Source organism: Acinonyx jubatus, chromosome A2 (assembly GCF_027475565.1).
Source record: "Acinonyx jubatus isolate Ajub_Pintada_27869175 chromosome A2, VMU_Ajub_asm_v1.0, whole genome shotgun sequence".
Lineage (NCBI taxonomy): Eukaryota > Metazoa > Chordata > Mammalia > Carnivora > Felidae > Acinonyx > Acinonyx jubatus.
Window position 1 is genome coordinate 111,882,281 of NC_069383.1, and position 22,413 is coordinate 111,904,693.

Below are 22,413 nucleotides of genomic sequence, written 5' to 3' on the forward strand. Positions count from 1 at the left end.
AAGCAGAGCTATCTGCTTATGTTTGCATGACCAGTCAGACCAGGACCTCAAGGGCGAAGGCTTGGTACAAGTCATCCATCGGTGCCAGGGAGGTGCTGGCAGGTGTGCGCTAAGTGAACACAGAAAGGTTCATCGCAACCAGGTCTTTCTTTCAATGTCAGCAACTCAGGGAGGCTTCTCTTCATCACCCGTACTCTACACAAGTGGTTCTCAAACTTCAGGTTGCATCAGAAAAACCTGAAGCGTTTATTAAACACAGGATTTCTGATTCAGTAAGCTCCGGGAGCGGAGGTGGGGGGGGGGGGGCGGTCCTGAGAATTTGCCTTTCTAACAATTCCGAAGCTGACCCACACACTTTTGAGAGTCAGTGCTCTGCCCCATTACCCTGGTTTATCTCCCTCTAGGCAGTTATCACTCTCTGAAACGATATTTATTGCTCATTTGTCTTGTGTCTCCACTGTCCTCCCATCTAAGCTCCACGAGGGTAAGAACTGGGAGCTGTCTTGTTTGATCTCAGCATAGCACTTGACACAGGACTGAATGCATACCCGAGGTTGAAAAGAAAGAGATGGATGGTCCGTTGGACGAGAGGACTAGGGGATCCCAAGAACCGCACTCGCCGGCTCCCCCACCCCACCGCAACTGATCCTCGTCCCTTGAACCTCGCGCAGCTCCCCGAGTCGCCACTGCCCCTTTAAATGTGCGCGGGGACGCCTCGCCCCTCGTCTCCTTCGATCCCTGACAGAGCAGAAAGGGGAGGAAAAAAAAAAAAAAAGCCTTCCTCTTGGAGAGCGGGAGGAAACGTCTAGGAGGGGGCGGAGGCGCGGCGGCGGCAGAGGCGCGGCGGCCAGAGCGCAGCGCGCCGGGTGCGGAGCCGGACCCGGAGCGGACGCGACGCCGCGCGCTGCCCCGGCCGCCGCCCCATGCGCGGCGCACTCGCGCCCCCTCCTCTCTCCCACCCCCTGCCAGCGCGGCCCCGCCCCCGGAGGCTCGCGCCCCGCGCCCCCACTTGCCCTGCGCTCCGCGCGGAATCTCGAGTGAACGCGACGCCGCGCGCCGTCCCGGCCGCCGCCCCGCGCGCCCCGTGCTCGTGCCCCCTCTCCTCCCCCCTCCGCCCGTGTCCGCCCCGCCCAGCCCGGAGGCTCGCGCCCCGCGCCCCCACTTGCCCTGCGCGCCGCGCGGAGTCCGGCGCGCGCCGGGGGGGAAGGGGGGGCGGGGCGGGCGCCTGGGAGTGCGGGCCCCGCGGGGCGGCCATGGAGTGAGGCGGCGCGCGGACTCGCGCTGGGACTGACCGACTGACTGACCGACGGGCGGCCCCGGGCTGCGCGTGCTGGAAGATGAACAGAGCAGGTAGGAGGCCCGCTCGACCTCGGGCGCCGAGGGACGCGCGCGAGGGGACCGCGCCAGGCGCTCCAAGTTGGAGCCCACGGGGCGCCGGGAGCGAGCCGCCGAAAATCCCCCGACCTTCCCGCCCTGCTCGGCCGCCGCTGAGATATGGGCGGGTCCGGAGTCCCCTCGCCGAGGAGGCTGAGGATCATCGGGGGCCCCCGTCCGAGACGCCCCGCCTCAGGGACGCTCCCTCCGTCTCCGCGAGGCCGCACCCTGGCGGTGTACTCCGTCATCCCGCTCCCACGGCCACCCCGGCGTGGGGGACCGCTTGGCAAGCGAGGAAGGCTCCCTTCGCGAAGGCGACTTGATCGCGCCCCTGAATCCTCGCTCCGGCCCCTCTGGGTCCCTGCCAGATCCTCGCTGGCCCCTCGGAGGTCCCTCCAGGGCCCGGGATCCTCCCGCAGCTCTTCGCCACCCCGGGGTCTATTCCTGGTCCGTCAGTACCTGGCGGCGCACTCTTAAGACGATTCCTGTTTTCTCCCCTCTCTTAGACCCCGAGACTTAGAGCTCACTCTGGGGATCAGACTAGAAAGCTCTAAATTATTGTCCCCCACAGCGTACCCTTCCCTCGCCGCGCCCTGGCCCGGGGCCTTCTTTGTGCCTCCCCCAGGGGACCACATGCCAAGGGGACGCCGCTGAGGCTGAGCCGCACTCCAGACGTTTCCCTCCGTCCCTCGAGTCCGACTCTGCCAGTTCAGGGATTCCGGGAAATCCAGAATGCGTTTGATAGTAAATATTAGCAATCCCTTCCGAGGAGTGCCATTTAACAGATTTAGTAACTGAGACTCCCATGGGCGATGCCTGGAACCGGTCTCAGGATTCCTGACTCCATCCACCCGGAGGGCAGAAAGTTCCCTGAAGAGGCGAGCTTGCAAGCCAGCAATCTCAGCTAACTTCATTTCCCTGCCAAGGAGGGATAGTCACTCTTTTTTTTCTTTTTCTCTTAAAATTTAGCAGAAGGCAGCCCTCTCTTTGACCAACACCCTTGTCCGAAGCCATACTCCAAAACACACATCCCTAAAGAAACAGGAAGCCACCATTTTGGCTGTCTTAGAACCATATCCTGCTGCCTTGTATGTGTGTGTTGTGGCTTTTTCTTTTTAAAGACTTTTTAATGAAAAAAGTCATTGTCTTAGGAGGTACAGAAGGGAGACATTTGGCTGGACTGATTTGACAAAGGAGACACTCGGGGACTTGGGAGTGTGGTAGCTGCCTTCATGTAGCCAGGCACTGTTGTTGCTGGGCATGTGGATGCCTGGACAGTGAGGGAGTGGGTCAGAATGGGGGTGGGGTGGGAGTAGGGGTGCCACTTTGGGAGTGGAAGAGGCTGGAGCGGGGTCCCAGTGTTCAGTTAGCCACTCCTTGGAGGAAGAAGGTGGCCTCCAGCCTGTTTCTGGCACAGCCTGAACAGAGCCGGGCAGGCTAGCTTTTTCCTACACTCCTAATAAAACCCACTTTAAAACAATGGTGAGAGCAGTTCCAGTTTTCCCACGTTTCCCTGCTTGAGGCTTGGGCAAGCCCTCCCCTCCCTGAGAATATGGGGGATGAAGTGAGCAGGAATAAACTTGGAGGCAGGCTTGGACCCAGGAAATCTTAGCAGTTGCTGCTCTTGGGTTTAGCGGTCCTAGAACTTGCCTCCAGCATAAACCTGGTTACTTTTTCAGTGTAATAGCAATGATGGAAACCTCACATAATGATTTCTGTGTGCCATGCTCGGAATTTCCTGATCATGTAACATAGTGGTCCACAGACTCCGTGGGAATGAATTTCAGAACCACCATATACTTAGGTGACCTTGAGGAGGTTACTTAACCTCGGTGCCTCAGTTTCCTCATCTGAAAAATGGAGATGGTATGATCTTTGTCATCGAGTTCGATTAAATAAAGCTCATAAGGTATCTGGAACAGTGTCTGTCATAAGCCACTAATGAATACTGGTTAACATTTATTGGTCACTTATTATGAACTAGGTTGGCTTTTAAGTGTTTTACTTGTATCAGTTCAGTTTTCACAGTAACTTATGAGGTGAGTACTCTTGCTATCCCCATTTTATAGGTTGGAAAACTGAGCTGCAGGGATTTTATGGTCACTGAGCCAAGATAGGATTGAAATACAGACTGTCCAGCTTGAGAGCCTACTTTTTTATGCAGTGCTGAACACATAGTAGATGCACAAGAAATGATGGCCAATTGAGTTTCTGTTGGCCTCTAATTGAGGTGTCTTCTATTATTTCTTTCGAACTTCTCAACAGCCTTAGAGAAAAAGGAGGTATTTATTTCATTTTGCCAAGAAAGAAACTCAGGTTCAGGGAGGCAAAGTGACATGCCCAAGATGGCACAGTTGATATGTACCAGTGCTGGGATTGGAGCCCAGGTCTGTCTGAGCCTGGGGCCCATGCTTTTCCAACTTCGTCCCATGCAGTCTGCCCAGTATGTGCCCTGTTGTGGATCACTGGACTAGCATAACAGCAGCCTAATTAGAAATCGTCAAGCTTGGCTTGGACATTCCAGCAGGCACCCAGGAATGAAAGTTAAATTAAGATGCGATTGGGAGGTGAAATTGGAAGATAATTACTCTTGGAACATATGGCTATGAGAGTTCCAGGGGGAATGTAGTGAACTGCTGTTGAAACAGACTCAGGGATTGAAGAAGGGGATATCAGGAGACATCAGAAGAAGAGCCACGCATTTAATACTCTGTAGTTGGACAGAGCAGAAGGCACTTTCCTAACTGGTGCAGTACTCTTACTCTACAGATGGAGAAACTGAGGCCCAGCGAGGGGAAGGGACTTACCCAAGGTCACACCTCCAGTTAATGGCAGAGCCAGGAGTGGAGATTAGAGCTCCTGACTCCTAGTCCAGTGCTCCTCCCAATACCCCCTCTCATTTAACCTCTATATAGCTGACATGGGAGCAGCAGCATGAATGTGTGAGTGACAGATATTTAATTAAAATAGAGAGAGAAAATACAAACTAGTAATGGGGGCTGGCTAGGGATGATTTCTATCACCAGAAACTGTTAAAAATCTCCTCTTCCTGTCACTGTGGTTCCCCACCGTCAGTTTAACTCTTGGCATCTTGGCTCAAAGGCTGTTCTGCATTTGAGTTATGCTCATGCATAGCAAATTGCCAAGAGGTCCTGGGCAGAGAGGGTATTACCCTGGGCTTTGTGATACTGAGAAAGGGAAGGTTCACACAGCAGCCACAGGGCCTCATGAGGCAGCAGAGGGTCCACACCAGCCGCACCCATGCTGGGTTCTGGTTAGAAAGAGAAACTTAACCTGGAGGAGGAACCCCCAGGTCTGATTTATCCTGTAATTCTGCATCCCTGCCAGACTGGACTCTTGACCATACTCCCAGAGGGCTTGCGTCTAACCACCTCTGGGCCTCTGCATATTCTGTTCCCTCTGCCTGGCATACCCAGCGTCTCCTTTGATTAAGAAAATCCTGCCTGTCCTTCCACATGCGGCCCAATGCTGCCTCTTCTGCGGGTCTTCTCTAGGCAGGATTGGTCTAGGACCCAGATAACCTTGTACAGAGGGTAGGCACTCTATCAGGTTCCTTTGTGTGAGGAAGGAGGGAAGGGAGCCGAGCTAAAGCTCTCACACAGCCTTCATTTTCTTTCCTTCTTCCCCAGTGTCTTTCCCAGGCTCCTCCTCATGCCAGGGCTCCCTCCTTGGCCCTGCTCTTTTCTTTGTTCACACTCATTCTCTTGGTGATCTCACCAGGCCCATGCCTTAAATCCCATCCCTGTGATGGATACCTCCAGCCAGACCTCTCCCTGGAACCCAGACTAGTCTATCTAGGAGTCCACTTGATGTCTGTCTCCACCTAGGTGTGTGTGCTAGGTAACTCAGATTTAACACATGCAAACTAACATTCTGGCTTTCCCTCCCTAGCACGTACAGCCTCCCCCAATTCAGTTGGTGGCAACTTCGTTTTTCCAGTTCCTCCGACTCAAAACCTCGGTGTTGTCCTTGACCTTGCTCCTTCCCTTACACCCCGTATCCAACCTGTCAGCAAATCCTGCCAGCTCTACCTTCATATTTGGAATCTGACTCTTTACTACTCCCACTGCTGCCAACCTGGTCCAAGCCTCCACCGTCTCATCTCCTGCCTGGATGTCCCTGGATCCGTCATCACCACTTCTGCTTATTTGAGCACATTAACCAGAGTATGCACGTCCCTCTTCTGCTTGGGGGGCCTGCATAATCTGTACCCTTCCTGTGACCCCTCTGACCTCATCTCCTGCTTCTCCCCGTTGCTTGCTCGCTCATCCCTCCCTTCTGGCCACTCTGGCCCTCCTTGAACATACCAACCGAGTCCTGGCTTCCCTCACATCTCTCTAATCTTTGCTCTAGCGTCCTTTCCATAAGGCCTACCCCAGTAACTCTTTAAAATTGAAAAAACAAACAAACAGAACCCCACCTAACTCCTAATCTTTGTCTATAGAGTTTATGATCATCTAATATACAATAAGGCCATATACATCTCCTTTTTATTCCTTATCTCCTCCACTAGAATATAAAGGTTCATGAAGGACAGGGTCTTTGTTTTGTTTATTGATGTGTCCAAAGATTCTAGATGGGTGCCCAGCACATAGTAGGTGGTCAATAAATATCTGTTCAATGGAATTGGATTAATGGAAATTGGATGAGAACAAACCTTGTGACCAGTCAGTACTTCTGAGTTCTGAACTCAGCCTTTTGTAAAGTTCATACCTGGTTAGTTGTCTCTGGTCTCTCTGGCCTCAGGTTTTCTGAATTTTACCTTTCTCTGCCTCACTAGAAGCTGGGAGCCCTGAGTCTCCACTGTAGAAGAAAGCTCAGTAGCAAAAGGGTGAAGGCAGAGGTTCTAGCGACTGGACCAGGAGGCAGGAAACCCACATTCTCCCTGGGCCCTGCTCCGGGCTTGCTGAGAACAGTATGCGTCACCTCTGTGTGCCTCAGTTACCCTATCTTTTACTGAGGGGTCAGACAAAGCCTTTCTGATTCTGGCATCCTTTGATTTCAGAGGGGGTTCAGGTGAAACACCTTGAACCTCAGAACTGGAAGCAGAACATGAACACTAGATACTTGTCATTCCTAGGGGATCCTGTGGGGAAGGCATTTTCTTGCAGGATCACGCCTCAGACACCCACTGTGACCTTTCTCGAGGAGACGGCGCCCACAGATCAATAGCTTGATTGGATGAAGGATGGCGTGGGGGTGGGGGCGATGCAACCAAGGTGATGGTCGTTTTTCATGGCCCATTTGTCCCTCTGTCAAGTCTCACGGTGCTCATGTGAAATACCACCTGTTAAGGATGAGAAATGAGAGTCCCCACCCCCAAAGAGTAATTTCATGCCAATGCCTGACACCTGATGTTGGGAACTTGAAGCTAGTATTATACATCAGTGTAGAGCAAGGCTTATACCAGGGGAAGATGTGTGGTAGACAAAGACTGACATTGTTAGAATAACAATTGCTACTATTTATTGGCTAGTCCTACTTGAAGGCCTACTGCTGGGCACTTTTAATAAATTATATATATTTTAATATTCATAACCTCTTGAGAGTAGGTGTTACTGTTGAACCCATTTTACAGATGAGGAAACTGAAGCTCACTTTTATAGGTTGTAAGTGGCAAAGCCAGGATTTGAATCCAGATGAGCCAGGCTCCAAAGGCTATTACTTCACAGTTACAGGTTAGCTAAAGCTTAGCTGTTTAAAATCCACATAGTTGGGTGGGTTTTGTTGGTGGTTGTGGTGGTGGTGGTGGTGGCAGCGGTGGTGTGTGTGTGTGTGTGTGTGTGTGTGTGTGTTTTAACTAATTTGGACAGATAATTTTCTAAATTAGGACGTATTTGCTTATGGCAACAAGGAGTTGGAGGGCCACTTATGTCTTGAACACTCTGGGTTATTATCTGGATGCCTGTGTCTAGCCTCGGTGTTGATGTGGATGAATATAGGTGTGGGTTAGGGCGTTGGTGTAGTGGGTGCTTTAGCCTTTAGGGTCTCGACAGCTGAGTCTCTTCTCTCCCTTTCTTGCTGGCAGCTGCCACATCTTACACCTGGCAGGGTTCCTGTTCTAACTGCCAGTCCCTTCCCCTCCTAATTAGCTGTACACTGGGAGACCAGACCACTGAGTTCCTTAGATTTATGTGCAAAGTACAACTAAAGAGACTGAAATCAGGCCCTTTCAGGAGCACGGTTCCTGGGCACCTATATTCTTGCTGCCCCAGGCCTTTTTAATTTCCTTTGGGGCCTCCTCAGTTAAATTTTACATGGTTCTGTGAGTTTAGGGGAGATACTGACTTTGGCTTGAGGTGCCAATGGAACAGTCCCATGGAGATGGGTTACAACGAGCTAGTGCTGTGCTGGCCAGCACCATAGCCACCACCCACATGTTGCTACTGAGCAGTTGAAATGTAGCTAATGTGAATTGTGATGTGCTGAAAAGTGTAAAATACACATTTGATTTCAAGGACTTAGTACAAAAAAGAATGTCAAATATTTCCTTAATAAATTTTGTATATTGATGACATGATCCAAATATGACTTATTGATGATATCCAAAATGATAATACATCAAATATATTGAGTTGAAAAAGTATTGTTAAAATTAATTTCACCATTTCTTTTTTACTTTTTTTAAGGATATCAAAGTGTGCATGCATGCAAGACAGAGGGAGAGGGAGAGAGAAAATCTTAACCAGGCTCCACACCCAATGCAGAGCTAACGTGGGGCTCCATCCCACAACCGTGAGATTGTAACCTGACCCCAAATTGAGTAGGACACAAAACTTACTGAGCCACCCAGGTGTCCCAGATCTCTCTCTCTCTCTCTTTTTTTTTTTTTAAGTAGGCTTCATGTCCAGCACAGAGCCCACTGTGCTCTCACTACCCTGAGATCAAGACCTGAGCTGAAATCAAGACTTGGAAGTTGGGGCGACTGGATGGCTCAGTCTGTTAAGCATCCAACTCTTGGTCTCAGTTCAGGTCATGATCTCATGGTTCATGAGTATGAGCCCCACATGGGGCTCTGTGCTGACAGTGTGGAGCCTGCATGGGATTCTCTGTATTCCTTTCTCTCTCTCTCTCTCTCTCTCTCTCTCTCTCTCCCTCTCCCTCTCTCTCTCTCCCTCCCTCCTTCTTCCCCTTTCCTGCTTGCTTTCTATCTCTTTCTCAAAAAAATAAAATAAAATAAACTTAAAAAAAAAGAGTTGGATGCTTAACTGAGCCACCCAGGTGCCCCCTCATTTTTACTTTTTAATGTGGCTGTGAGAAAAATAAAAATTACATATGTGATGATAAACGTGGCTCATGTTGCATCTCTGCCAGCTACCCCTGGACTACAGATGACAGGGTAACGGTGCTGCAAGGGTTTAACTGGAAGTCAAATGCATGGGGAGAAGAGTTTGCTGACAGACCTTTAGGAGCTCTGCTTCATCTCCCTTCTGTCATGAGCCAGGCTGGCATTCTGAAGTTGCTCTGCATCAAACCCAGGCCTTAGTGGGGATGGCACTGGGCGGCGGGGCGAGGCTTGAAGGGAGACTTGTGTGTCTTCATCTATGGGCAGTGGGGAGCCAGGCAGTGTGTTTGAAGCTGAGATGTCAGGATGGAGTTGCCTTCCTGGAAATCTTCATTCCTCACTCTGCCCACAGTGCGGCCAGGGGCTTGGAGGCATTGAAGCAGTCTTGTGGCAGGACGGATGAACTTGGAAGTGGGCAGCTACACCCTTGACCTTTGCATTTGTCCAGGCCTCTCTCATTCTGCAAAATACAACTTAAATTTCACCTACCGCGGGAGGGTCTTCCTTCATCATGGTAACTCTTGCTTCTCTGACTCCTGTTGGATGTACAGTTTGTACCCACATCCTTTATTCTGACATGGTCAGATAGATCCCCCAAATCCACAAGGGAAGAGAGTTTTTGCAGACATACATGTTGGAAAATATCATGTAGCTTCTCCCGTGAAGTTTGGATGCCCATGAAATTTAGACACAGGGCAGTTAGCTAGACACCAGTCTTGAAGCATGTAGAATTCAGAGGTGACCCTTAGAGGAGGAATCATGCATCACTGTCACAGACCTTTGGTGTATCATTCTTGAAGGAATGAGATAATGGCTATTCAGTCATAATATTCCAAAGGTCTGCAGCTCTGTCCTCCAGTTGTTCTGTTCGTTTTGTCTCCCTGACTCAATGGCAAGTACTCAGCAGAGGAATTCTTTTCGTCTTGATTCTAGAAGACCTTCCTATGTATGGTGCTATGCGTATAGATAGTAGGTATCCAATGAATTAAGTGTAGGGTGAATGTAGGCTCCATGTGGGTGGCAGAGATGATGACCGTCAAGTTCAGCATTGTCTCATGAGTGCCTGGCACCTAGAAAGAATTTTTTTTAATGTTTGTTTATTTTTGAGAGAGAGAGAGAGAGTGCGAGTAAGGGAGGGGCAGAGACAGGGACAGAGGATCCAAAGTGGGCTCCGTGCTGACAGCAGAGAGCCCAATGCAGGGCTCACAGTCACAAACTCTGAGATCCTGACCTGAGCTGAAGTTGGATGCTCAAATGACTGAGCCACCCAGACGCCCCTAGAAAGCTTGTAATATGTAGTTGTTGGATGAATGATTACAATGATCTGGATACCTGTATTTGAGGAGTATTTCATTGAGTTCATTGAGTAGCTGGACTATATATAGAAGAAAGATCTATTTACTTTGTTTACAGAATGAATTATCAGTGGAGGTCAAGGGGTCTTAAAGATGATGGTGGAGGGCATAAACCTAACACAGAATATAGCAGATTGGGTTCACATAGGTTGGGAAACTATCTTCAGTGTTCTCTTCAAAATGGTAAGTTGGAGACTCTGAATGGAAATAAGGGTTAACTGTACTTTTTCTCCTTCTTTTCTCTATTTTTATCCTTTAGATTCACCAAAACCACCAGTTGCTCCCAAGCCAAAGACTGCCAGTCCCCTCACACCAGTGACAGCACCCAAATTCCCTTCATCACCCCGGCCCGATAGCCTTCCCAGTCCCAACTCCATGTCTAGGGGGCCGAAACCCCCCATTGCCCCTAAGCCCAGGCTGGCGACCCCCAGTGAGTGGAGAGCCAGCGTGTACGTGATCAACAGCTTGAACAAATGCAGCAACGGGAAGGTGCTCTGTGTTGACAGGGGACCTTACGAAGAGCGCCAGTCCAACTTGGAGTGCTCGGAGTCTGAGGCTGACGAGGATTACATTGTGGTCCCCAGGGCTCCGCCGAAAGAGGACGAACCCAGGGACAGCAGCTGCTCTGCAGAGAGTGCTGCCATGGCGCCTCCAGATGCCACGGGGGAAGAGGAGTGCAGGGAGGAAGGTGAGGAGAGTGACCCAGAGGGGCTGGGAGCTGCTCCAGCTGAAGTGGTGCTGAGTAGAGAGGCTGACGGAGGCGGGGCCCCCACTCCTGAGAACGTGGAGGCAGAGGATGGTGCCTGTGACCCTGGGGCAGAGGAGCAGACATTGACAAGTGAGGAGGAAGAGAAGCGAGTGGAAGAGCACAACGTATACAACCTGGAGGACAGGGGACCTTGGGATGGAGAGGCAGTCCTCCCAAGCGATGACGTCATTCTCACTCACGTTGATTTAGAGGGTCCGGAAACTCCCAGCGAGGAGCCTGGGCCCCCTGGGACACCCAGGGAGGCAGAGGAGGGTGGTGGGGAAGGCTCCACCAACACAGAACCTGGGGCTCCAGAAGAATGTGTGGATTCCGACAGGCCCTCTGACGGGGATGCTGACGATGCCAGCAAGGAACCCACAGAGAATGAGGACTTGGCCGTGGGTGTCCAGGAGGCGGAGACAACCACTGATAGCCCTGAAATCTCTGAGGAGTGTGAGTGTGAAGATGACCATGATGACCAGGATGAACCACAGGACCAAAATGAGAAAACTGGCCAAGAAGAAATGGCAGCCGTCACCCAGGAGGTGGGAGAAGACCCCCGAGAAGGCAGGGACCTGGTGCAGGACGAACCTGCCGAGGAGAGCTGCCAGATCATTCCTTTCGAGAGTGACAGTGTGGATGACTTTGTCACGTCACTCTCGGGAAGTCCCTACGAGTTCTTTCCGACCGAGAGCACCTCTTTCTGTAGTGAGAGCTGCTCTTCTTTTTCCAAGTCAGCAAAAGGCTTAGAGTCCAAGCAGGAACCACAGTCAGGAGAATGTGCAGAGCAGGGCCCTGTTGTTGGAGCTTCCTGTGTCTCTGGGGAGGGCCCCTCTGTCCCTGAGGTAGTGGTTATGCCAGAGGATGAGGACGCCGGGGACGATGCACTCACCAACCCCTATGAGATGGGAGTTGACCTGGAGCATGAGGCTGACCCTGGGGAAGGAGAGAAGCCGGAGACACAGGCTGCATGTGACACGCTGAGTGGTTATGGCATGAAAGAAGAAATGAACTCCGATGCTGAGGGAGGCCTGGTCCCCCTCGACAGGAAGAACATCATCACGAGGGCCAGGCCCCACTCTGGGAAGGTGGCCGGCTATGTCCCAGAAACCGTCCCAGAAGAAACCGGACCAGAAGCTGGCTCATCAGCCATTGGCATTAGAGGTGCCACCAAGGAGGCGAGAAAGACAGTTCTGTCATTGGAGGGGAAACCGCTGGAAGCCAGCAGGGCCTTGCCAGCAAAGCCCAGAGCCTTCACTTTGTACCCCCGATCGTTCTCCGTGGAAGGCCGAGAGATTCCGGTCTCCTTGTACCGGGAGTCGGAGGCATCTGGCTTGGACGACCATAGGATCAAAAGGAAAGATGACAACCTTTCTCTGCCCTGTGTGATCGGCTCCTCTGGGAGCTTCTCCCAGAGGAACCATCTCCCATCCAGTGGCACCTCAACACCCTCTTCTGTGGTTGACATCCCGCCCCCTTTCGACCTGGCCTGCATCACCAAAAAGCCCATCACAAAGAGCTCTCCCTCCCTGCTGATCGAGAGTGAGCCCCCAGACAAGTATACCAAGAAGAAGAAGTCATCCTTCAAGCGGTTCCTGGCGCTTACGTTTAAAAAGAAGTCCGAGAACAAAGTGCACGTGGATGTCAATGTGTCGTCTTCCAGGTCCTCTTCAGAATCCAGCTACCATGGGCCTGCCAGGCTTCTGGAAATCGACCGCAGGAGCCTCAGCAACTCCCCGCAGCTTAAGGCTCGGACTGGCAAGCTCCGGGCTTCCGAATCGCCCTCCTCCCTCATCTTCTACAGGGATGGCAAGAGGAAAGGTGTCCCCTTCAGCAGGACCGTGTCGAGAGTGGAGTCCTTCGAAGACCGCTCTCGGCCCCCCTTTCTGCCCTTGCCCCTGACCAAGCCGCGGTCCATCTCGTTCCCTAACGCCGACACTTCAGACTATGAGAACATTCCAGCCATGAACTCGGACTATGAAAATATCCAGATTCCGCCCCGGAGGCCTGCGAGGGCTGGGACATTTACGAAGCTGTTTGAAGATCAGAGCAGAGCCCTGTCCACAGCAAATGAAAACGACGGCTACGTGGACATGAGCAGCTTCAACGCCTTTGAGAGCAAACAGCAGAGTGCAGACCAAGATGCCGAAAGGTACTGTGAAGTTACATTTTCTTTGTTGTTGGGTGAGCCAGGAGGCAGGCGCTTAGGTTTAGGGGACGGGATGGACTTGCTTTTTAGCCTCAGGCTCTATTTATTTCTAGCCGTGTGAATTGGGGTGAGTGGCTTTACCTCTCTGAGCCTCAGTTAACTGGCTGAGAAATGGGGTTCATGCTACCTTGCGGCAGAGTGTTTGAGAGGCTCAGAGTTGATCATCTGTGTGAAAGTATTGTCTAAAATGCCAAATACAGTGTAAATGTCAGCATTTGTGTTAACATTATTTGAGAGACATTTCTCATGTAGATGGGAATGATGGGTTTGCTGGTCCCCTCCAGGAAAGTCACCAAGAGAGAAGGTTCTGGAATCTTGCCAAACTAAATATCTTTCACCATCAGGAAAATACCCTGAATTGAGATTGATACCCTTTTACTGTGTAAATATACACTCTATTCAAGGGAACTAGAAAAGATAATCTATTTAAATTGTTTAAAGAGCTAAGGGCGCCCTGAGCTAAATTTCTGAATAGAAGCCTTTTAAGAGGTATATCCAAGCTGATTTTTTTTTTTTTTTTGGACTCATTCACCTTGGAAGTAAAAGTGAAACACTGAAATTATTGACAACAGTGGGGATTTTCTGACCCCACCTTTCCAAGACTGACTGAATGCCCTTATTGAACATCCCACGTGGATAACTGCCAAATCTTGCTGTTCCATGTACCTTGTGGACGCAACTTAAAGGCAATGCAATTCAGCTTCAACCATTTACTCTCTTTGGGAGTGCCTGATCGGAATTAATAAAAGCGAAAATGGCGGTGATTTTAAAGGACATCCTGATTCTGACCCCTCGTGTGCAGTGACTTCACCCAGTCCCACACAGCTGCTGCTGCTGCTGCTAGGAGTTCCCAGGGCGCCTGCAGTAATGAATAGATAAGATGATTTGCAATTAGCCTGAGCTGTCGCTGGAGTGTAGATGCTAGCAGTGTTTGTATGGTTTATTCTCCTGAGTTTTTTACATGGTTCCCCCACCCTGGCTCCATCTTCTCTCTCCCCCAAGTCTGGGTGAGGCTGTTAATTAGTTCTTTCCAGAATGAAAAGGTTTGTTTGCTGGGGTAAGGGTAAACACTAACACTGCTGGAGGGACTGAGTTTAATTTGGAGAGTGTGGACGTGTGCAAACTCTAAGAGGGTGAGAGCTACACAGCCGACCAGTTCATTGCATTAATAGTTATCAGCAGGGTTTGAGAAGATCCAGACCTAGCTGAGTGCCTCCTAGCGTTAATGAAAATAGAACCAAGCTCTGAAACCAAAATCTCCCTGCTAGAAAGGACCTCAAAGGGCAGATGGTCAAGGCTCCCACTCTAGCAGGCCTTGCTCTGACCCAGTCTGTACTTGAATTCCTCAAGCCACAGGAAACTCACCACCCAGGGTTGCCTCATCTGTTGCTAGGTATCCTGATTAAATTTTCCTTTCTGACTGAGGCAAAAGCTGTCTCCTAATATCCCTACCCCACTCATGCTGGCTCTCCCCTCTCAAGCTAGGCAAGTGAGTTCATTTCCTCTTTTGTATGACATCCCTTCAGAAATCGAAATCTGCTTCTGTAGAATCACTGAATTTTACAGCTGGGAGGGAACTTCAGACAACATTTGGTCCTGTTAACAGAGGAAGAAACTGAGGCACAGAGAGGGAAAGGGATTTACCTAAGATAAGATAGCTCAGCAATTTAGTGGAAAAATCAGTGCTAGGACTCAGATGTCCTGACACCTGGTTCGGGCATTCTTAGTGAATTACAACTAAGGGATGCCAGATGTGATTGTGCAGGCTGTGCACTGCACAGCTCCAGGGCCACATTCACATCCTACTCCCCCAGGGTTGCCCAGTGCACAGTTTGCTTGGCCATATGCAGAGTCCCTGTTGCCTTGATCTGTACTTTGTCCAGAAACCAAAAAAGGTCCCTTCACCCAAGTTTACACGACAATAAGGGAAAAATACCCAAGAAAATGTCAGTGCTACCTTATCTTCTGATGCTATTTCACTGAAGGCCAAACTGACCAGGATAAATCTCCCATGCAGGAACCACATCCTCTTGGACATCAGTCAGTGAGCAAAGCTTTCTTCTGTTTTCCTTCACGAAACATATAGAAGCAAGGGGGAGAAAAATCCTCGCTTTGAGCTGGAACAGGTCTGGGCAAGGGATGTTTCAGACACCTCAAGTCGAGAGGCACGGGGGACTGCCATGGGGGTGGGGTCCTAGTGCGTCTTTGCCTGAATAGGGGCTTTGAGAATTGAGTGGCTGGAGTGTTGCTATCTGAGAAGCGTGCCCAGGGGTGTGCTTCAGGTGGAGCAGGACAGGAAGGGTGAGAAGGTGGGGAGGCAGTTCCTCCTCCTTCCGCTCCTTGTCTTGCCCCACACCTTGCTTCCAGTGCAAGGATCAGGGGGAGAAGCCAAAATAAATATCAACAGCCCTGAAAGGGTGCAGGGCAGTCCGTTGGGAGATGTGAGTTCAAAGCCTGCTCGGTCACTGACTTGCTGTGGGGTCTTGGAGAAGGCTGGGCCACAGTTTGCTCATCTGTAAAATGGTAAGACTGGAGCAGGTCTGTGTTTCTCAAGTGTTTGCCTTTCCTGTGCCACTTCTATTTCTGTTACACCACCTATGCTATCACTTACTGTTTTTCTTCCAATCAGTCTTTTTTACTTTAAAATATTTAGAAAGGAAATTTTATGTCACGGTTGGGAAATGGAAAAACACTATTGGCTGCCATAAATAGAAGGCAATTGTACAAATAAGATACTAAGGAAAGGAAATTAACGGGTAAATTGTAGCTTGAGGTTGTTACTTGCCAAGGCTGGAGCTGGAAGCCTGGTCCCTTTGTTAAACAGGGAGAGGTGTTAAAGACATCCTGGCACCACACAGAGACTTTCTCCTTGGCATAGTCAGAAGGATTCAGAAGGACTGAAAAGGGAATAACTCTGTCTCTCTCATGGTGTGATTCACTGTTATTTAAATCCAAGTCCTTTTTCCGCTAAAAGTACCTCCCTTCAAGAAACATGTAGAGTATATAATAGAATTCAGAAGGCCCTTAGAGAACCCTAAACCAGAGTAGCAGCTCAGGGTCTAATGGATGATTGTAAAGTTTCTTCTATGTGGTAACTTCCACTGAGATTTATATACCCAGATAATAAGGTTTTAGGAGCCACAATAATCTTATTAGCAGTTTTCTGTCTTGTAAAATAAAACTGTATACATTGTTACTTATGTACATTTTCCCCATGGTATACAACATTTCCATCATCTTTTAGTTTAAAGTGTATCCCCAGAACATTCTTTTTTTTGTCCCCCCCCCACCCAAATTGACCCTTGTGAAAAAGAAAAAATGGACCAGAGATCTAGTCCAGAAAAGTCCTACTTTCCAAATAGGCTGTTCTATGTCTTCAGTCAGTGCTCTTTGATGGGGGAGCCTCGTCTTTACTTCTGAGTATTCCATGGTCCCTCAGTACGTTGGTTCTATGCTAGGAGCTTAATAAATGCATGTTTAAAAAAACCAAACAAACAAAATAAGTAAATGTATGTTGATGATGAGGGGTTTTATAATTCCATGCGAGTTGGTGATTTTGAGCTTCACAAGGATCAAAGAATTATCATTTATTAAGCACCTATCTTCAGCAACACAGTGCTAAGTGCTTTGTATACACTTAATAAATACCCATTTGGTGCAAAATACTACATAGACTGGTTTGTCCTAAGTGCCTCACTTTTATTTTATTTTATTTTATTTTATTTTATTTTATTTTATTTTATTTTATTTTAGAGAGAGTGCAAGTGTGAGCTGAGGGAGAGGGGCAGAGGGAGAGAGAGATAGAATCTTGAGCAGGCTCCATGCCCAAGGCAGAGCTTGACGCAGGGCTCAATCCCACAGCTCTGGAATCATGACCTGAGCTGAAATCAGGAGTCGGACGTGTCACCTCTGAGCCACTCAGGCACCCCCTAAGTGTCTCATTTGTTTTTTTTTTTTATTTTTTAATGTTTACTTATTTTTGAGACAGAGAGAGAGAGAGAGAGAGAGAGAGAGAGAGAGAAACATGAGTGGGGGAGGGGCAGAGAGAGAGGGAGACACAGAATCTGAAGCAGGCTCCAGGCTCTGAGCTGTCAGCACAGAGCCCGAAGCGGGGCTCGAACTCACAGACCGTGAGATCATGACCTGAGCCGAAGTCGGATGCTCAGCCAACTGAGCCACCCAGGCGCCCCCTTAGTGTCTCATTTAAATTCCCATAATTGTATATTTGTTTTTTGCATGATGATGAATCTATTTTAATCATTCAGCACTATACATCAACATGGATCCCTGATGCTCCTTTTTCCCATTTCATTATTAACATTTTCAAACTTACAGAAGAATTGAAAGAGTTTTTACAGTGAATGTTTGTTTTCCCACCACCTAGATTTACCATTAATGTGTTGCCACACTGGCTTTTTCTCATCTTTTTCTTTCTCTGTTCTCTCTAGCTGTTGTGATCAGTCCACATATTGTTCTTGATGCATTTATGGTGGCTTTTTATGTTTACAGATGACGACCCTGGACCCCAGGGAGAGCACAGTGGCTAAGCATGTGGACTTTAGGCAGGCTGCCTGGAGTTTCAGTCAGTACTCCACCCCTTACTGTCTGTGTGACCTGGGACAAGGTACTCACCTCTCTGCACCTTGGTTTGTCTGTAATAGGCAATGAGAATAGTCCCTGCCTTATATCATTGTTAAACCTGAATGAGTTAATGTTGTACATAGTGAAATGATAAGTAAATATTAGCTGTTACTCAGTGACATGGTCAGGGTCACATAGTGGTGGATGCAGGATTTGAATTTGATTCTAGAGGTGTGGGTAGCGAATCCGGTCCCTTTCACTGTGGGGATGTCTCTGTCCCTGTCTCCCATATGGAGGTTTTTCTGCATGAGTTTGACTCAGTGTTCAGGACACCACTTGTGAGCTTCAGCTGTGGGGTATGGTGTCAGCATTACCTCTGACTTCCTCTTGGGCTGGGGTCAGGGCTACAGACAACAGCCCAAGCGATAATGGTTTGGAGTCATTAGCAGCCTCTTACACCAAGGACGGCAGGACCAGAATTTTTATAATTCCGTGCTCATAGTAGAAATGCCTATCTCTGTGACTCTGACGTAGCTGTTATTTCACTTGTAATTCACAATTAGTTAGGTACATTCATCTCCAGGTGAGAAAACTGAGGCCCACTGAAGTGCTATAAACTATCCCCTGTTGCACAGGTAGTAAGTGGCCAAACTAAAATCTGAACCCAAGTCTCTCTCTTTTTTTTTTTTTTAATTTAATGTTTATTTATTATTGAGAGACAGAGAGAGACAGAGCATGAGCATGGGAGGGGCAGAGAGACAGGGAGACACAGAATCCGAAGCAGGCTCCAGGCTCTGAGCTGTCAGCACAGAGCCCGACGCGGGGCTTGAACTCACAAACCGTGAGATCATGACCTGAGCCGAAGTCGGACGCTCAACCGACTGAGCCACCCAGGTGCCCCCCAAGTCTCTTTTTTTAATTTTTTTGATGTATATTTATTTTTGAGAGACAGAGGGGCAGAGAGAGAGGGAGACACAGAATCCCAAGCAGATTCCAGGCTCTGAGCTGTCAGCACAGAGCATGACACAGGGCTCAAACCCACAAACTGCGAGATCATGACCTGAGCCTAAGTCGGACGTTTAACCAACTGAGCCACCCAGGCGCCCATATCTTTCTGAATCCAGTACTCTTTCCACTACCTCTTGTTTCCTGTAGTGAAAAAATGCCACGTTTTCTAGTTGTCTTTATCTGACAGCTGTAGTGTCTCCTTTGCAGAAGACAAGCTAGCACAGCCACCACCAAAATGTTGGCTTTGTTTATTGGTCTAGAGGGCTCGAGGAAAAGTGGAATGACACGTTCCTTTATTTTCTGATGGGTGGTGAGTTTGCTGCTCTGTTGGGAGCTCATCAAGAAGGCTTACAAGCTTTCCTGGAACTTGCTAATGAGCTATTCAGACATCTTGCCCTCCCTCAGGGCCATAGTGGGAGACGCTTGCCCTTGTGTAGCTCACTGTGCCCCTAGAGCAACCAGGAACTCTGGGTGTGGAGCAGGCCATCTGTTTGGGTTGTACGGGTTGTTAGGGGGGCTTCAGATGATTCGGCCCACCTGGGAGCAGCAGCTCATGAGTGCTCATGCCTTCTAGGGAGAGTTCTGGAAGGTCTAAGGTCCAGACTTTCAGGGCTCTCTTCTCCCAGCCTGGGGGTCCTTACAGAGCTGTTCATTGTTGGAATGTAGCTTGAATTGCATGTTCAAGGGTTTGTGGGTCAGCCATATTATACAACATTTGTGTGGGGATAAGGAGTGGGAGCATCCAGGTAATTCAGTATTTTGGCTGATGGTGACCATTTGAGAAATGAGTGATTCTTGAGGAACTGTGCCAAGTGAAATATGGACAGAGATGGACCAGGTACCATCACTGGCCTCAGTGGACTTACAGTGAAGGGTAGCAAGAGGACTTACACCCAAGTCCCTGGAGTGCAAGGTAGAAAATGCTCAGGATCCAAAGGGTAGAAGTCCAGGGGAGGGCAGGATGGCTTCATGGACACTGATGGAAAGGTAGGGTCTTGACACATGGAGATAGGAGAGAGATGTGAGGACATGTGGAGAAACACAGGCCTGTGGTTTTAGCAGGTAAAGCTGCAATGAACATGGTTTAATCTTGGTTTAGGAGTGCTTTGATCTCTTTATTCTGGAAAACAGCTCACATCATCTGTAGGCATGGGGAATAATATATGGAGGAGATTGGGTTGAAAGACTAAGGATGAAGCTCGAACACTGTGTTTTTCTGATTTCTGGTTCTTGTAGTAGAATGTTGCCCCCAGCTTGGCCTGTTGATCAGTCCCTCTGCTAACATTCGTTCAGCATCTACTAAATGTCCGCTACTGTTTTAGGTACTAGAGGTTCCCACCACCACCTGGAGAGAGACTGATAGAGGCCATTAGAAACCATGTGATAAAGGTTTTGCTGGAAGCCCATCCTGTTCTGGAGGAGGGATGTAGGAAGCCTGTACCATTTGGGACAAACTTGAAGTGGGTATTGGCAGAGGAATAGGAGTTTGTGATGGAGACAAATAGTCCAGGAGGAACACAAGCATGTGCATGAGCCTGGGGGTTAGAAAGGACCATGAAGTGCTCAGATGGACCTCAGTGTACACAGCTTTGTGATACAGTTGGGGAGGCAGTTGTGACCTAGTGAAAAAGTCCTTTGAATATCAACTTGATGAGTGAGCGCATTACCCATGGGCAGTAGGGCAACCGTGGCAGGTTTTCGGCAGGGCAGGGCCACAGTGGAGATGCCGCATTGGCACAGACGCTCTGTTGGCACGGTGAAGTAGAGGAGATGAAGAAAACGGAAGCAGGGAGACTAGTCAAGAGGCCATTGCAGCGGTGCCCTCCAGAGAACATGAAGACCAGGCCAGAGCCGTAGCATCAGAAAAGCAGGGAGTGGGGTTCCACAGTGAACACAGCCACCCGCTTGTCCGGTGCTGACCAACTCCAGGGCTAGCTTGGGGCTGCCTTGGCTTTCCTCATCCTTTTATTTGGTTGTTACAGCCTGTCTGGGCCCAAATAAATTAAATATTTCCTGCAAAAGGCAAGCAAGAAGCAGTAAGAATTCAGTCCTTAAAAGTTAAAGGATACAAGCGGAGTAATAAAGCCGGGAGAGGTAATGGTACAGGCAGTCCAGACCAAGGACAGCGACTGCAGCCAGAACGCTGAAACCCAGCACAAAATCTAGCATGAGAGCCCTCCCTCTCTCCTCCCCGGCTCCCAGTGCCTGTTCACCATCCTTAGAATGCAGTAAATATTTTGCAGAAGTGATTCCCTGAGAGAGTGAAACCTGACTTTTTATTTTTCACAACCATAGACAGTGCTGCAGCAGCAAATACACGCGTCATTGTGATACAAAGGTGATTTACAGACTCAACTGTAAATCCTCGGGTGGGTGCACTGCAGAACTGCATCTAAACCTCCCGCTGACTAATTCCATTGGTGCTGAGGGCTGCATGCCTGGGTTTTTGGCACATCCCAGCCATGGTTCGTGGGTATCTTTATATCTGCCTGTAAGCTGGGAGCCTTCCTATTATTATTATGTTTTTGACAAATGAACTCATGCAGAGCTTTCATTAAGTTTCATTGAAAGGACCTGGAAATGCCATAAAAATTATTATAATCTCAAAACCATCACATTCCGAATGCATGCGGCTGTGCTTCTTGTTGAAATTGAATGATGAGAATATTCAGTTTTTAATTTTCTGACTTAAAATGAGACCATCTGCAGCTGTTTCTTTTAGCAATAATTTTTAATTAAATGCAATAAAATTTACGGGTAAGGACCCTAATAAGAAAATCGTGTCAGAAACACACTTATTGTAACATTTGCTAGCATGATATTAAGGCCCCCAACCATTTTTTTTTTCCCTTGCAGAGCTATAATACAGAGGAAATCTTGATTAAGTGTTAATCACAATGTGGTTTTACCTTCATAAAATCAGGGTTTCCCCCTGTGGGAGGCGTGAAAATAATTCTCACTAATAGAAGACAGTCTCGTGGCACAAGTTCTTTGGTGACATGTCAGCAGCCGGTCTTCTTGACCAGCTGAGCCCCAGAAGAGGAGGGGAGTCTTTGTTCCAGCCTGAGTTTGGGTGGTGCTTGAGATGTTAGACCTTATTCTCCCCACCCCACCCCACCCCCACCGTGGTTGGGGGATGAGCTTATCACGCATTGGATGCAGCGGAAGAAGAAAATTATTTCTGTGTTTCATGCAGCTCCTCAGTAAGTGAAGAAATCAAGTGCCTACTACGTGCTAGGCTGTGCTCTATTTAGATAGAGTAGGGAGCAGACAGATAAGGTCCCTGCTCTGGCAGACTTGGTCTTCTATTAGGGAGAGGCAGACAGTGAACAGACTGAGAAGTAAACAAGATAATCATAGATAACTACATCATTCTTTCCTGATGAGATTTTGTGTGTGTTGGGGGGGGGCGGGGGGGAACAGCAATGTGACAGAAAGTGACTGGTGGAAGGGATGTTTTAGGATGGTCAAAGAAGGCCTCTCTGAGGAGGTGATATTTGAGTGAAACCTGAATGATGGTCAAACCACCATGGGGGAAGGGCATTCCAGGCAGAGGAAACAGAAGGGACAATGGCCTTGAGGCTGGAAGACCCTTGTAGGGTTTGTGGGGAGGCCAGCATGTCTGGATTGCATAACAAAACAGGGGGAGTGTTGGGGGTGGGGTAGGCAGGGGCCTTTGTAAAAGACTTAGATTTTACTTTAATGAGACACCAGTGGAGAGAAATGTTAAGATCTAAAAATGTTTGAATTATCTGAACTCTTCAGACCATTTCATAGGATTTGGACATTTAGGGTCAGATCACTAAATAATTTGAAAATTATAGCAAAGAGT

General features: G+C 48.9%; 1 protein-coding gene across 2 annotated transcripts in view; it reads left to right on the top strand.

Annotated features, from left to right (window-relative positions):
- Positions 1-969: 969 nt before the first annotated feature.
- The window catches only part of FGD5 (FYVE, RhoGEF and PH domain containing 5), a 120,977-nt gene continuing 99,533 nt past the window's right edge, over positions 970-22,413 (top strand). Inside the window, exons 1-2 of one of the 2 annotated variants that reach the window (XM_027042718.2) lie at positions 970-1,350; positions 10,295-12,935. In XM_027042718.2, coding sequence (XP_026898519.1) covers positions 1,338-1,350; positions 10,295-12,935 — 2,654 coding nt within the window. In that variant the 5' untranslated portion in view covers positions 970-1,337. The remainder of the gene's footprint in view (positions 1,351-10,294; positions 12,936-22,413) is intronic. The other variant, XM_027042717.2, reaches the window with a different exon arrangement.